The sequence below is a fragment of the Lissotriton helveticus genome, chromosome 11 (genome assembly GCF_964261635.1).
Source record: "Lissotriton helveticus chromosome 11, aLisHel1.1, whole genome shotgun sequence".
Taxonomy (NCBI): domain Eukaryota; kingdom Metazoa; phylum Chordata; class Amphibia; order Caudata; family Salamandridae; genus Lissotriton; species Lissotriton helveticus.
The window spans coordinates 666,826,299-666,840,276 of record NC_136072.1 but is presented as its reverse complement, the minus strand read 5'-3'; the positions used below and the strand labels follow the sequence as shown (position 1 = coordinate 666,840,276).

The window sequence follows — 13,978 nt, the reverse complement described above, 5'->3', positions numbered from 1 at the left end:
GTTTAGATTATTTCTTTAAACTATTATGCTCACAATTATAAAACAAATGCATGCTAAAAATAATGTCAGCATGGTTAATAATCCATATAGCATGAAAAGCCCTGTCATTTTATAGGACAGAGTAACCTAAACCTCCCCTCCCTTGCTAATAAAACTAAATGATTATATATCAAAGATTTCTGGGATTACTGGAAGACCCTGTGCCTTATCATTGGACAAGAAGGGGGGTCAAAACAGTGTTGATAGGAGGGCCGGGCTCTTGGAGCAATTGCTCCTACTGTGATTAGCATTTAAGGGGAGAAGGGGCTAATGTCAGTTCCATGTGTCGGGCGGTTACACTCAAGTGTTGTCTCTCGAGTATGACAAGAGGTAATCCTCAAAAAGTTGGAGGGCTTGTAGTTTAGGGGGTGTATCAGGCGTTTTCAATTTGGGAGAGATGGTAGATAAGGGGTTGCCAGGTGTACGTGAATTTAATGCCTGGGTGAGTAAGGTGGGCTATCAGTAATTCTATTGCCATGATATGCCATAGGCGCAAGAACCATGCAGAGATTGGAGAGGGAGAAGTTGTCTTCCATAGGAATGCAATGGATTGTCTTGCTGCTCACAGCATCTGCACAATAAGGCGCCAGTTGGAATGTGTCATGGCTTTTATTTAAGTTTTAAACCCACTAAGGTCACAGGGGAGAAGTTTGGTATGGGGAATCCCTCTGTGTCTTTAATATGACTTAGGATCTCTTTCCAAAATATTGCTAAGAGTGGACATGACCACCAGATATGAATAAAGTCCCCTATTGCTGTTTGGCATCTCCAGCATAGAGGGGAGAGGATAGTGAGCATTTTCTGTAGTCGTGCAGAGGTATAGTACCAGCACATCATTAGTTTGTATGCTGATTCGGATTGGGGAATGTCCCTGTAAATTCTGGGGTTGTCACGCCATAGTTGTTCCCAGTTTTGTGGGGACACATTTTCCCCAATATCCGCTGCCCATTGCTTTTGATAAGTGTGGAGGTGATTGTGTTGTGAGTATTGAGGTACCTTATATGTACGGGATATTAGCCTGCCAGTGCCCTCAAAGGTTCTGACCAGGGACTCAAAGGGAGTGAGTGGTCTAGTGGCTTCTAGAGCGTATTTAGGAGTAAGCAACCAGTGGCGTGGTTCGTAATACTGTAGTCTGTCGGATTCAGTAACATGGAATGATTGTTTGCATTGTTCAAATGTTTTAAAAGTGTCACCCTCAAAGAGGTCCTGGATGATGCTACATTCTCCCTGGCTCCAGGATGGGAATGCGTATATTTGTAAAGCCAGAGGGAAAATGGGGTTTTGGGCAATGGGTATGTTGGGGGAGAGAAAGGATGACCTCTGGGAATCGTGATCTTGTCTCAGATTTCAAGGACTTTTTTTGTGGGAGTTGCTATGTATGCGCTACTGGGCCACACCGTTCTAGAGAGCCAAGCCAGGTCCCACAGTGGCCTGCAAGTGACTACCTGATCCATATGGAACCAGTGCTTTTCGCTCTCGCGAACCACCCATTCTGATATATATCAAAGATGAGATGCCCAATTGTATTCCAGAAGGTTAGGCCAAGCGAGGTCATTGCTATCCCAGGGCAGTATTAGCAATTTGCCTGAAAACAAGGACAACCTTAGCCTCATATGAAAGAGGTTAAATCACTTTGGAGGCTTTGAATGTCTACCTGACTGATTGGTGTGGGCAAGGTTTGAAAGAGGTAGAGTATTTTAGGCAGAAGTGTCATTTTGACTGTGTTGATGCGACCCATCCATGAGATTGGGAGTTTTTTACAGTGGTGTAGTTCTTCCCGGGCTTCTCATCTACAAGTCAGCCAGTTGGCCTGGGTCCAGGAGGAGAGGGACGGGATCAAGTTATGGCCCAGGTATCACATTGAGTTTCCCAACCAATGTAAGGGGGTGAGAGATTGAAGTTGTATCGGAGCAGGTGAGATTTAGAGCATGGGACTTGGTCAGATTAATCTTAAAACCTGTGGCTAGTTCAAAAGAGTGAAGGATTGAAGCTATCGTCGGTATAGAGGTGGCAGGAGTAGTGAGTGAGTATGACATAATCTGCAAACAGTGATACTTTGTGGTTGTGGCATCCAAGTAGAATGCCCATTATATCTGTCAAACAAAGCGGTAGTCAGTCGACTACAACTTGTCCAGAACGCTGCAGTTCGACTACTGCACAGAATCCCAAAAAATTCTGGAGTCTCGAGCTACCGTCGCGAACTCCACTGGCTCAGGATTGAAAGCAGAATCTGTTTCAAAGCCCTGAACTACATGTTCAGAATCAAGGCAGGTACTGCTCCCAATTACGTCCTAGCTCTGGCCCACCCCTATACTCCCAGGCGGAATCTTCGCTCGCAATCTGCTGCCAATTTCTGTGTACCAAGATTTAAACTGGCAAAAATGGGAGGCAGATCCTTTGCCCACCTTGGACCATCCCTCTGGAACGCACTCCCTCCCTTCATTCGAAAGGAGGAAAATCATGTCAAGTTCAGAAAGCACGTTAAGACCTGGCTATTCGAACAATAAACTTGAATAGCCAGAAATCTCTCTTGACATCTTTATGCTGTGTCGCGGCGCCGGGAAACCCTTTCTGGGTAGCTGTAGCGCCTTACAAATGGAAAAAATAAAATAAATTATATAAATAAATCTGACGACTGGCATATAGCAATAGCTAGAGATTCCACTGTTAAGGGGAAAAGGAGAGGAGAGAGTGGGCGTCCCTGTCTGGTGCCCCTGTGTACCTAAATTGGGGAGGTGAGTTAACCATTGATGCAGAACCATGCTGTGGAAGAGGTGTAGGGGACCATTCATTTTGAGATCATTGCTTGACCTAGACCTATCTTGTGGCGTACTGCACGCAGAAATTGCGGTCAAATCATTTCTCTGCATCGAGGGACACCAGGCAAGTTGGGATATCTCGCCTTTGGACCTTTTCAATGAGGTAGCGATCCATCGGATATTGTCTGTTCCCTGAGAGTGGCGAATAAACCCCACCTGATCTGGGTCTATCAGTCCCAGGAGGTAGGGCTCAAGATGGGTCACCAGTATCTAGGTATAAATTTTAGCATCTGTGTTAGGCTGAGCAATACGACGGTAGGAGGTACACAAAGTTGGGTCCTTCCCAGGTCTGGGGATGAGAACCACCTCAGCATCTGACATCGAGGGAGTAAGCCCTGTTGTTTCAGAAATGGTGTTGAAAAGGTGGAGAAGATGGTCTGGGTCGGGGAGGAAGATGCAGTAGAAGGTGACCTGGAGGCCTTCCTGTCCCAGAGTTTTGCCTGTCCAAAGTTGTTTTAATGCCCGACGCAGCTCATCTAAGGTGATTGGGTCATCTAGTACTTTCGCATGTTGGGAGTTGATGGGTTCCCAGGGGCATGCAAGAAATAATCTCCTCAGATGCATGAGTAGTGGCTGTGTATAGCTCAGTATAAAACTTAGAGAAGGCTTGCCCTTTGTCTCGTTCAGTCGTAGCCCATGTGTTATCTGAGTGTTTGAGTTTAGAGATATGGGCTTTAGTTGTTTGGGCTTGAAGGCCACATGCTAGGGTTGCCTCCACCGTATCCCCCTGCAAAGAATTTCTGTTTGAGTGACATGAGCGCTTGTTCCGCTCTATCAGTACGATGCAGTCGCAGCTGACCCCGTAACATGAAGAGGCATTTCTTGTGCTCTTTTGAGGGTGTTGTGTGGCATATGTTTTCTAGGGCCTTAACGTAGTTAGCTAAGTTAGGTTCAACCAGGCGGACTTCACAAGAGCAGGAAATAGTTATGGGGGAGATAACTCCCCTAATGGTCGCTGTAAAAGCATCCCATCACTTGGTCTCTGGTGGTTCTAGACAGATGTTTGTGTCAAAAAATGCCGAGATCTCTTGGCGAATCTCAGCCAAATCTACTGGATCCCATAAGGTATGGGGTGGGAGGTGCCATTTGAGGGGGGTATCTTCTTGTCTATCCAGGACATGGAAGTCACCGCCACATGGCAGTAATCCAATATAGATATATCGGAGATAGTGGCTAATTCTAAGGATTTGATCAGAGAGTGAGAGAGGAGACAGTTATCAATTTGTGAGTAGGAGCGGTGTACATGTGAGAAGAAGATGTAATCGCGAGTGTCCGGAGATTGGAATCTCTAGGCATCCACTAAGCCTAGGTCTGTAAGATCCCTCTTTAGGGCAGCAGATATTGCCCCTGTTCCCTAGTATGAGGCAGCACTGTGATCCATATCTGGACCAAGTTGAAGTCACCCTGAGTATCACAGATCCCTCCGGGAAGCCCAGATGGTCTCTCTGCAGAGATCTCAGGAAGGCATTCTGTGCCTGATTAGGCGCATAGATATTGGGAAGGATCAGGGTTTGTGCTCCCAAGTGGGCTTGAATTTTTCGGTACTGGCCCTCAGCTTCACGTATCACCCGAGGGGTTACCTTCCCCAATTTGGATTTAGTTAGTATTGCAACCCTGCTGTTTTGGAGGCAGCAGATGCCAGTATTGGTAGGCATATTTAGGGTGGGCCATGTGATGTGTATCTGTAGATAGTGAATGTGTCTCTTGTAGAAAAATGATATCGGGTCCTGGATAAGCATGTATCGCCACATCTGTCGCCTCTTGTTGGGGGAATGGAGCCCTTTGGCGTTAAGGGAGAGGAATTCGATGAGTGGGGTCGTGTTCATAATGTTATGAGAAGTAATCGAAGATAGCGTTGGAGCCATGGATAGGAAGTAGTGAAGTAGTGTGGCTCACTGGTTAGAGGCGGCAGACCCGAGAGCAGAGGACGGCCCGGGACCAGGGTTCGATTCCCGGCGCGGCAGGTTTCTGGACCAGGGTCAGCGGACTCGATAATTCTCTCGCCTCGGTGCCCACTCTGATCAGCGTTCACACTCGGCAACTCTGGGCATTAGCTTGCCTCATCTTCACTAACGGCCCCACCAGACCGCCGGGGATGCCTGGTCTCACCCTGGAGATACCCATTAAGGGACCATCTCTCAGGGAAGCCAGGAAGGGTTTCGCAGCGGTCGAAGCGCCTTGGGACCCTACGGGTAAGTAGTGCGCTATATAAATGCCTATACATACATAGGAAGGTTATATCTCCCTAGGCGGAAGAAGTGGAGGTTATGTAGCAAGTGACGTATGTCCCCGTGTAAAGGATATGTAAAGTAGGTTGTGAAGAGATTTCTCTGTCAAGCTCACCAGTACTCCAATGTAGGGATGGGAATAAGAGGGGATAGGTAACAATATAAGGCCAACAGGGGCGCTCATAGAACATATATCCCCTGAGTAAAGGATATGTAAAGTAGGTTATGAAGAGATTTCTATGTCGAGCTCACCCACCCTCCAATGTAGGGATGGGAAGAAGAGGGGAAAGGTAACAAGTTAAGGCCAACAGGGCCTGCGGGGTGTACTGCCATTCCTGGAATAGCTCAAAAGTGTTGAAGTAAAAGCCATTCTGAGAATGTCACTCCTCCAAAAGGCACTATGTGTGTGGGGGGGGTATAGTCGGTGAGAGCATTGGTGAATCGCTCTTCGCAGTTCATGGCCAAGGTTGAGATAGTGGTTGGATAAGCCAGCCATGGATCTGCCAGAGACATGGGATAGCAAGGTGGCAGTGAAATCAGGCGATTGGCCTTTACGAACAGTTGCCATTCTCTAGAGTTGCGGTAGAAGACGCCAGTTGTCAGGGTGCCTATATTTGCTGAATGAGGCGTGTTAGTGTATTCTGGGCTGGGCAAGCACCCCCTCGGGGGCCTATGGGCTAGAGAAAATATTCAAGGCATATAAAACACAGTGGGTTAATACTGGCTGAAGTGCAATGTTTGTGTTCAGTTCCCCAAAACTTCAGATTTAAAGGCCTGTTTGTAGGAAACTTGAGGCAAATTTGGCGCCACATCAGGCCCACTTCAATCCGTCTCATAATTGCAGGCCGGCGAATGAGGGGTGCTCATAGAGCAGAGGTGCTTGATAATGTCTTGCTTTGTTTGAGAGGAGATCTGTTCCATGGCCCGGGATCTGTGTTTGGGGTGAACGGTAGACCATTCCGCCGTGTTGTCTCCCCACTAGAAGCCCGTGGTGAAAAGAGACTGGCCTTGCTGGGGTTTGCTGGGATTTGTAGGAGTTGCTTTGTGTCTTCAGCGAGCGGAGGACATGGACTTTGCCCTCCCAGGAGAAGATCAGCACAAAGGGATGACCCCATTGATATTTGATTTGGAGATCGAGAAGTTTGTCTGTAACCGCCTTAAAGTCTTTGCGTCTACGGAGGTTGACCGGGGCAATGTTTCGAAAGACCCGGATCCGGTAGCCATTGTAGACTAGGTTCGTAACTCTGGGTACCTTCTGCAGGATTGCTTCCTTTTCCACAAAAAAGTGGACCGTGTGAGAATATCCGGGACAAAGTCCGGGCCACCTTGTGGACCAATCACTTGATGTGCTCTATCAAGAGCTGGAGGAGAGGCTCATCATCAGCCCTGATCGTCTGCGGAAGGTCAGCTGTGAAAGCAATAATGTCTTGTCCCTCCGCACCTCGTCGGATCCCCCTAATGCGAATGTTGTTACTCCGGCTTCGGTTCTCCAAGTCCCCTTCTTCAGCTGAAGGCTGATGTGTTGGTCCTCCAGTTCAGCCATTCTACACCACAGGCTCTCATGATCCTCGGTGCATGCGTCCCTCGTGCTCTCAAGGTCATCTACTCGGCCCCAAATCTCCATGACATCCTGGCGGATCTCCCACAGGCAAGCTTTAAAGTCAGTTTTGAGCAATGCGATTTCATTCTTGATTTAATGGAAGAAAGAGGTCATAACGGCCTGTATGATTGGGCTGATGTTGATTCCACAACAACCGAAGCACCCGGAGGGTCAGAGGTAAACAGTGACGGATGGTTGGATTTCCGCCATAGGGAGGCAATAGGGTTGCCTTTAACCGGAGGGGGATGGAGGATCTTTGCCAAGTTTAGAGCATGGCATGGTGAAGGGTGAGTTTCCTGCAACACAATGCCCAGGTAGGAGAGATTCCAAGAGGTGAGGGGAGAACTATCAATGATGTGTGGAATGGCCCACGTTAGGTGTGCTGTGCCTTAACTATGATAGGCAAGTCATATGTTGTTTCCCCTATGCTTATCAATGAAGGCCTCCAGGCAGTGCCGTCAACAATTGGTCCCTATGCAATAGCAGATAGGTCAAGCCCCAGAGCTCCAGGAGAGGTTTACAGGTAGGGCCTTTGGGGTAGGCGAGAGAGATCCAGCACCCGGGTCAGTCGGGCCCCACAGCAGAGAGGAAAGGATGGTGGAAAAGCTTCCCCATATGCACAGACTTTCCTGGAAGGTCCAAGATGGTAGCATCACAGAGTGTGGCTGCTTCATCTAGATGTTCCAGGACTAGCATGAGGAGTCCTCAGCGCATTTTCAGGGGACTCCCGGTGGATTCCAGGAGTCGATCCCTCACCTTTGGGCCTGTCGGCTAGCTCAGATCGTGGCATATGAGCTTTAGCAGACCGCTTTGGAGCGGAGACCCGAGAGCACACGTCTCACTCCATTCGTGGCTTGGCCACGCCCCCATTTTTTACTATTTATAATATGTAATTTAATGTAACTTAATTTGTTTTGGGGTTTTATTTTCACTATCTCCATTTTTTTCTACAGGGAGGTTTTGGAATACCAGTGGTTGGCCATATGTAGTGCTGGAATTTCTACAAAAGTGCAAGTCACTGCAATAGTGTGTAAGATAATACAGAAGAGCAGTTGTGAATACTGAGAAGTATTTAACTTAATCAAAAGTGTAAATGTACTTGAAAGAATCAGTTACCTTTGTAAATCAGGACCAAGTGTGTGGGTTTTTTCTTATTATTATCCTGCAAACCTTTCTGCCATTTGTCAGATAACATACCAGTTGGTTACTTATTTGCACTAAGGGGAACTGGAGAGGGAGAGCATTTGCTCTGGGGTGGTGGTATGCTCCATTTGTTTAGATGTTACTGTCACACAGAAATCTAAATTACCAGGTACTGAAGCAGTTAACAGAACAACCACTTGGCAGCAGGGATATCCACAGGTGGATAACGACAATGAGCTTTCAAGGTTGAAAATTAGATAGAGCCTATGAGCTAAGTGTAATGGACGCACCATGATGGAGAATTTATCTTCTCTAGCCTCTGACTGAGGGACATGGCAAACACTTTAATGGGAGAAAGCAAATGGGTACTTTTAATGACTGCAAAAACATGCTGTTGCCATCCAACTACTTCCGTGCTGATATTTCTTAATTCTGTGTCTGTTACCTTCTTTCCAGAAACCTTTTGGCCGCGAATTACACTGAAACACATTATTTACCTGATGGTCAGCAAGTAACAACTTCACCACTGATTTTGGTATTGTATGAATTAATTTTGTTGACTTAGTTCCCTGTACCTATGCTGAGGTTTTTAGTGCTATTCACCCACCTCTAAATACAATTTTGAATGGGCTCTTCTGGGTCAAATATTAAACTATGTCATACTCTTAAACTTTTTCTTGGAAAAGCAAGATGAGCTCTTTAATGAAATAATGATGATTTTTTTTATTGTGCTTTCTTCATAAGAGAAGTCATTGACTTGTTACTCAGGAATATAAGAATTCTACACAGGAAGCTTACCTTTTCTGAAGGTCTAGTGAGTAGTGGATTTGGTGTAGTGAAACTAAGGTGTACCCAGTCTACAGGGTTCAGAGGGTTGAAAGAATGGTTTCATGGATGGAGCATTTGTTGAAATTTTGAGTTGTCCTTGTTTCACAGCCTGAAGTTCCATAATTGTGAAAGAACCATGAGATTTACAGTTTCACCAACCTGTGAAGTCCACAACTAAAGTGCCCAAAAAAAGAGTAATACATAATGTGCACTGTACAAATACCATGTATTCAGTAATCCCAGTAGTAGAAATGAAAAGCACATAGATGTTTCAAATCTTTCAGTAGACACCAGCATTTTCACAAAAACAGATTATCTGATAGAGACCTTTAGCCACAGATTCTTTACTATAGAATATTCCTCAGGCTTCGGACTGGATCTGGAAAATTTTGAGCAGTATCTCTGCATAGCATTAGGTATTAATGTGCCATCCTAGTGCACTGACATAAGCTGTTTTCTTTCAATGCCCTCAGCATAGATCCAGAGAGATCTAACTCTCCATTTTCTGGAGATCTTTTTTTAACATCTTGTCAACCTATTTTGAGACTTTGTCTCCCAGTGTTTAGGGATGGCCTCCAAAAAACGGGTGGGATTTAAACCTTGTAGTTTGTACCACAGGCAGATGTCTGTGACAGACTCCGATCTGGTTTGTATCTGGTGCCTGCAGCTGGGCAACGACTCCAAGGCCAGAGGGGATGGCTTATTCATGAACCACAAGGCTCTACAGGAGCAGTCCCTGAAGCTCCTGATCACCTGATGGCAGTCAACTCTGTGATACGTCAGGTTCTGGTCATGTTGATGGAACAGTTGCTGAGCCGTTCATAGACTTGTAATTGTGCTCAAAGTTGTCAGACAAGTCCCACAAAAGATCAAAGAAATCTAGGAATTCTAAGTGCACTTCAGCCATACCATGTCTCTCCAAGTCAATAGACTAGGTGCACAGACAATATCACCACTGTAGACCCCGCTTCCACGCATCAGTTGTGGAGCCTGCCTCTGGGTCCGCTATGTATTTCCCCAAATTTCCAGGAGCGGCCCCTGCCCAGTTATTTGAATTTCATGATGCCAGGCTCCTCAATTTTGGGCAGGCTGACCCTTCAGGAGTGCCTTTGGGCCCAACCAGTTCAGTGAGGGCTGCTAATGGATTTCTGCCAACGGTCCGCCTTCAGCACCAGTAGGACACCTAATCCAATGCTAAACCCAGACAGGCTGTGGTCCTGAGGTTGCAACTTTCCCTGAAGCTAGTTTGCAGTGAAGTTCCTGGCAAAGTCGATGCCCCACGGCAACCAAACCCCATCATCATAACCAACTCCGTTACAACTGAAACCCGACCTTCAGTGTCGGACCCAAGGCCTCCTTTTTCGACAGGCCTTGCAAGGAGTATGACTGATCATTATGGCTACCAGAACTCCTTAGAAGAGCCCAAGGACAACTGGTATGAGGAATTGGCAAGTGCCAGTGCCCTGGACACCTCCTTCGACTCTAGCCTAGTGTCTCCTCTTAGTGTGGCTACGGAGGAAGGGGCATCCTTTGCCATGGTGGTGGGGAGGATAACTGAGCTCCTGGTACCTTACATTGACCTCTGTGGCAGTCAAGATGAAAGTCTTGACAATGGTGCTTCAGTAGGGAGTCACTCTCACAGAACCTCTCCTCCCTTTTAATAAAACCTTTATGGATGTCCTGCTCATGGCATGCCCCAAGCCCTGCACAGGGGGTCCTGTGTACAGGAAAACTTCTCACTGCCATCGCTTTGCTCCTGGGAACCTAGCTTTCCTCACCCGCTATCCCACCACCGAGAGTCTGCTTATCCAGGGCCAAGCTCCTCCAAAGTCACGCTTAGTGCGTTCTCTACCACACCACCAGATAGAGAATCCAAGAGACTGAATACCTTTGGCAAGAGGGTGTGCTCTTTCGCCAACCTTGCACTGTGATTGGTGAAAAATACATGCTTCTTAGGCTCATACATCTACACAGTTTGACATGCTGTTGCACGAGTGTTGCCCATTGTCTTGGAGGAGGCCCAAGCCATATTGACCCAGGCAATTGCCGATGTCAGGTATGCAGCAAAGTTCACCATTGGCTGCAGACTGGATCAATCGACTCACTAGGGAAAGCGATTGCATCATCAGTGATACACCTGGGTGAGTTCTATTGGGTTTTTGTGTGGATAAGTAGTTATCCCATAGGGACATGCCCTTCGATGTCATCCACCTTTTTGGCGATAAGGCTGATTCGGTACTTGAGCACTTTAAGAACATCCGGACCTCTGCCCAGTTGATTGGTCTCTTCATGGCCCCACACCAACCACATTTACTTTCACCCCTTCTGTGGTTACCAGCCATGTCCATTTCAACCCAGCCTCCAAGGCCCATAGTCACCCTAGTGCTCACATGGCCACCAACTCAGTTCCCACAAGCCTCATGGGACACGTAAGAGGTCTACCCAGACTGACACCCTCCCATCTGACAGCCACAACTTCAAAAATCCTTTAGTTGTCCCTCTTACCATCATGGGCAACCAGTTGGAGGCAGTAACTGATATCACCAGTCCTGCCTGCAGTCCATAACATCGGACACGTGCAGGCTTTTTTGTCCAAAGGAGCCATTGAGAGGGTTCCAGCATCTGAAGCAAGTCATGGTTGCTCTTATCGCTATTTTTTGGTGCCGAGGAAGGACAGATGCTTTCGCCCTATTTTAGACCTTCACGCTCTCAAAACCTTTTTTTGAGGAAGCAAAAATTCAAGATGCTCATGTTGGCTCAGGGTCTGTCTGCCATGGACCGTGGAGACTGGATGGTAGCGCTTGACACGCAGGACGCCCTCCTCCACATTCCGGTCATGCTTTCCCACAAGAGTTACATGCTATTCATGTTGTGGCCACAAGCATTTTCAGTTCACTATGCTTCCTTTTTGGTTTTGCCAGTGCCCCTCAGGTGTTCACCAAGGTGATGGTGGTACCGGATTGTTTATTTTCCGGTTCAGGGAGTACCAGGCTTGGCAGTTCAGGCTGGACTGTTCCCATGAGGTTCAGTGTCAAGACTGATTTGCATAGGGTTGGGTCCAAACTGAGGTGACATGGTGAGCAAAATAACAATAGGTTGGAATACTACCCCAAGCTATTGCCAATGGTTAGACTTATTGCAAGCAGCCTCCCATAATATTTTATGTTTTTCATGTACCGTCCTAAGTGGCATGGGTATCCCCAGATGTGGCTCCTGTGCTCACGGTGTCACTGGAACCAAGCTGTACCCAGATGATGAGCTCACGAATGAGGCGAAACAGGTCCTGGGTTCTTTTGTTCTAGTTTAGGGAGAAACTGGCTTGGCAGTTCGGGTGGACTGTTCCCATGAGGAGCAGTGTCAAGACTGATTTGCATATGGCTGGGTCGAAACTGAGGCAGTAAAGTGGGAAAAACAATGTTGAGTTGGAATGCTACCCTGAGCTATTTCCAGTGGTTAGACTTATTGCAAGCAGCCTCTCATCACCTTTTGTGTGTTTCATGTATTGTCATAAAGAGCATGGGACACAACCGATCCATGGTAGCTTGTGTTTGGGTTCAAGGAGGACCTGGCTTGTCAGTTTGGGCTAAATTGTGCCCATGAGGGGCAGGGTCAAGACGGATTGCATATGCCTAGGTGAAATGTTGAGCAAAAGAACGATGGGTTGGTATGCTACTCTGAGCCATTGCCAGTGGTTAGACTTATTACAAGCAGCCGCCCGTCACCGTTTGAGTGTTTCATGTACTGCTCTAAATGGCATGGATATACCCAGACATGGGTCCCGTGCTCACTGTGTCTCTGGAGCCAAGCTGTATTCAGCTGATGAGCCCATACCTAGGGCAAAACAGGTCTTAGGTTGCTCGTGTTCCAGTTCAGAGAGGTCTTGGCATCCAGTTTGGGTTGGACTGCTCCTATGAGGAGCAGGGTCAAGACTGATTTGCATATGGCTGGGTTCAAACTGACTGGCATTGTAAGCAAAAGAACGATGGGTGGGAACCCTACCTCGAACTATTGACAGTGGTTAGACTTATTGCAAGCAGCCTCCCATCACCTCTTGTGTGTTTCATGTCCTGCCTTAAGAGACATGTGTATACCCAGCTGTAGGTCCTGTGCTCACTGTGTCACTGAAACAGAGCTGAAGCTGGCTGACGAGTCATTAACTAGGGCAAAATCAGGTTTCACCCTAATTGGGTTCTTTAGGCAAGTGCAGCGTGACTCCAAAGGCACAGTGAGCACAGGACCACATCTGGGAAATCCCCTTTGCCACTTTGGGCAGTATCAAATACACAAAAGGTGATGAAAGGGAGCTTGCAATAAGTCTAACCACTGGCAAACGCTTAGGGTAGCATTCCAACTCATAATTTTTTTTTCCAACGTTCCACCTCAGACTAGTCCCAGCCATATACTAATCAATCCTGGCCATACTTCAATAGGAACAGTCCAGCCCAAACTACCAAGCCAGGTTCTTCTCCAAACTCGAACATAAGCAACCCAACACTAGTTTTGCTCTGATTGGGGCTCTTCAGTTGGTGTAGCTTGGCTCTAGTTGCACAGTGAATTGCATATGGCTGGATCCAAACTGAGGTGGCATGTTTGGAATTCTACCCAAAGCGATTGCCAATGGTCAGACAAATTTCAAGCATTCCTCCCATCACCTTTTGTTTGTTTGATATACCTCCCTAAGTTGCAATGATATGCCCAGACATGGGTCCTGTAACAGACATTCTCCTCATCATTATTAATGTAATTCCAGGTTGATGTAAATGATTTTGCTGTCTAAGGCTTCAGTTCCGATGTGCACCCCATCAAAGGCTTTATCGGTATCAACATTGTTGGCAATGAAGATCTTTTCCAGGACAATGGATCTTTATAAAACTCTGTTTTCAAAATTCCCATTGTCAAAGAATTTGTAGAAGGGCTGAAAAAGGTTTTCTCTCCCATAAGGCATCCATCTCCTCCCTGGGAGCATAATATAGTCCTCTCATGCCTTATGCAGGCCCCTTTGAGCCCATTCACAAATCGTCCTTTCAGCATCTCTTTTGGAAAACTGCTTTCCTCTTGCAGATCACATCAGCATTTAGGGTTAGAGAAATTCAGGCATTGTGTTCTCACAAACCATACACTGTTTTTCATTCCAGCAAGGTTGTTCTGAGGTCTCATCTAAAATTCCTACGTAAAGTAATTTCAGACCTTCATGTGAATCAGGCCATTTCTTTTCACACTTTTTTTCAGCACCCTTCCACAACTGCTGAAAGGACTCTCCATTCTCTAGACGTTAGTCGGGTCTTCAAGTTTTATCTGCACAAGTCAAAAGAAATCGAAAA

At 46.8% G+C, this 13,978-nt stretch overlaps 1 protein-coding gene and 1 long non-coding RNA gene across 5 annotated transcripts in view; one reads left to right on the top strand and one right to left on the bottom strand.

Moving 5' to 3' along the window:
- Positions 1 to 13,978, top strand: part of LOC144791749 (disintegrin and metalloproteinase domain-containing protein 28-like) — a 3,662,699-nt gene that overhangs the window by 430,925 nt on the left and 3,217,796 nt on the right. For all 4 annotated transcript variants that reach the window (XM_078666520.1, XM_078666519.1, XM_078666518.1 and 1 more), the window contains one exon: positions 8,286 to 8,364. In XM_078666520.1, the coding sequence (XP_078522646.1) occupies positions 8,286 to 8,364 (79 nt within the window). The remainder of the gene's footprint in view (positions 1 to 8,285; positions 8,365 to 13,978) is intronic.
- The window catches only part of LOC144791065 (uncharacterized), a 53,917-nt gene continuing 53,771 nt past the window's right edge, over positions 13,833 to 13,978 (bottom strand). The window contains exon 4 of the long non-coding RNA XR_013602290.1: positions 13,833 to 13,952. This is a non-coding gene — a long non-coding RNA (uncharacterized LOC144791065). The remainder of the gene's footprint in view (positions 13,953 to 13,978) is intronic.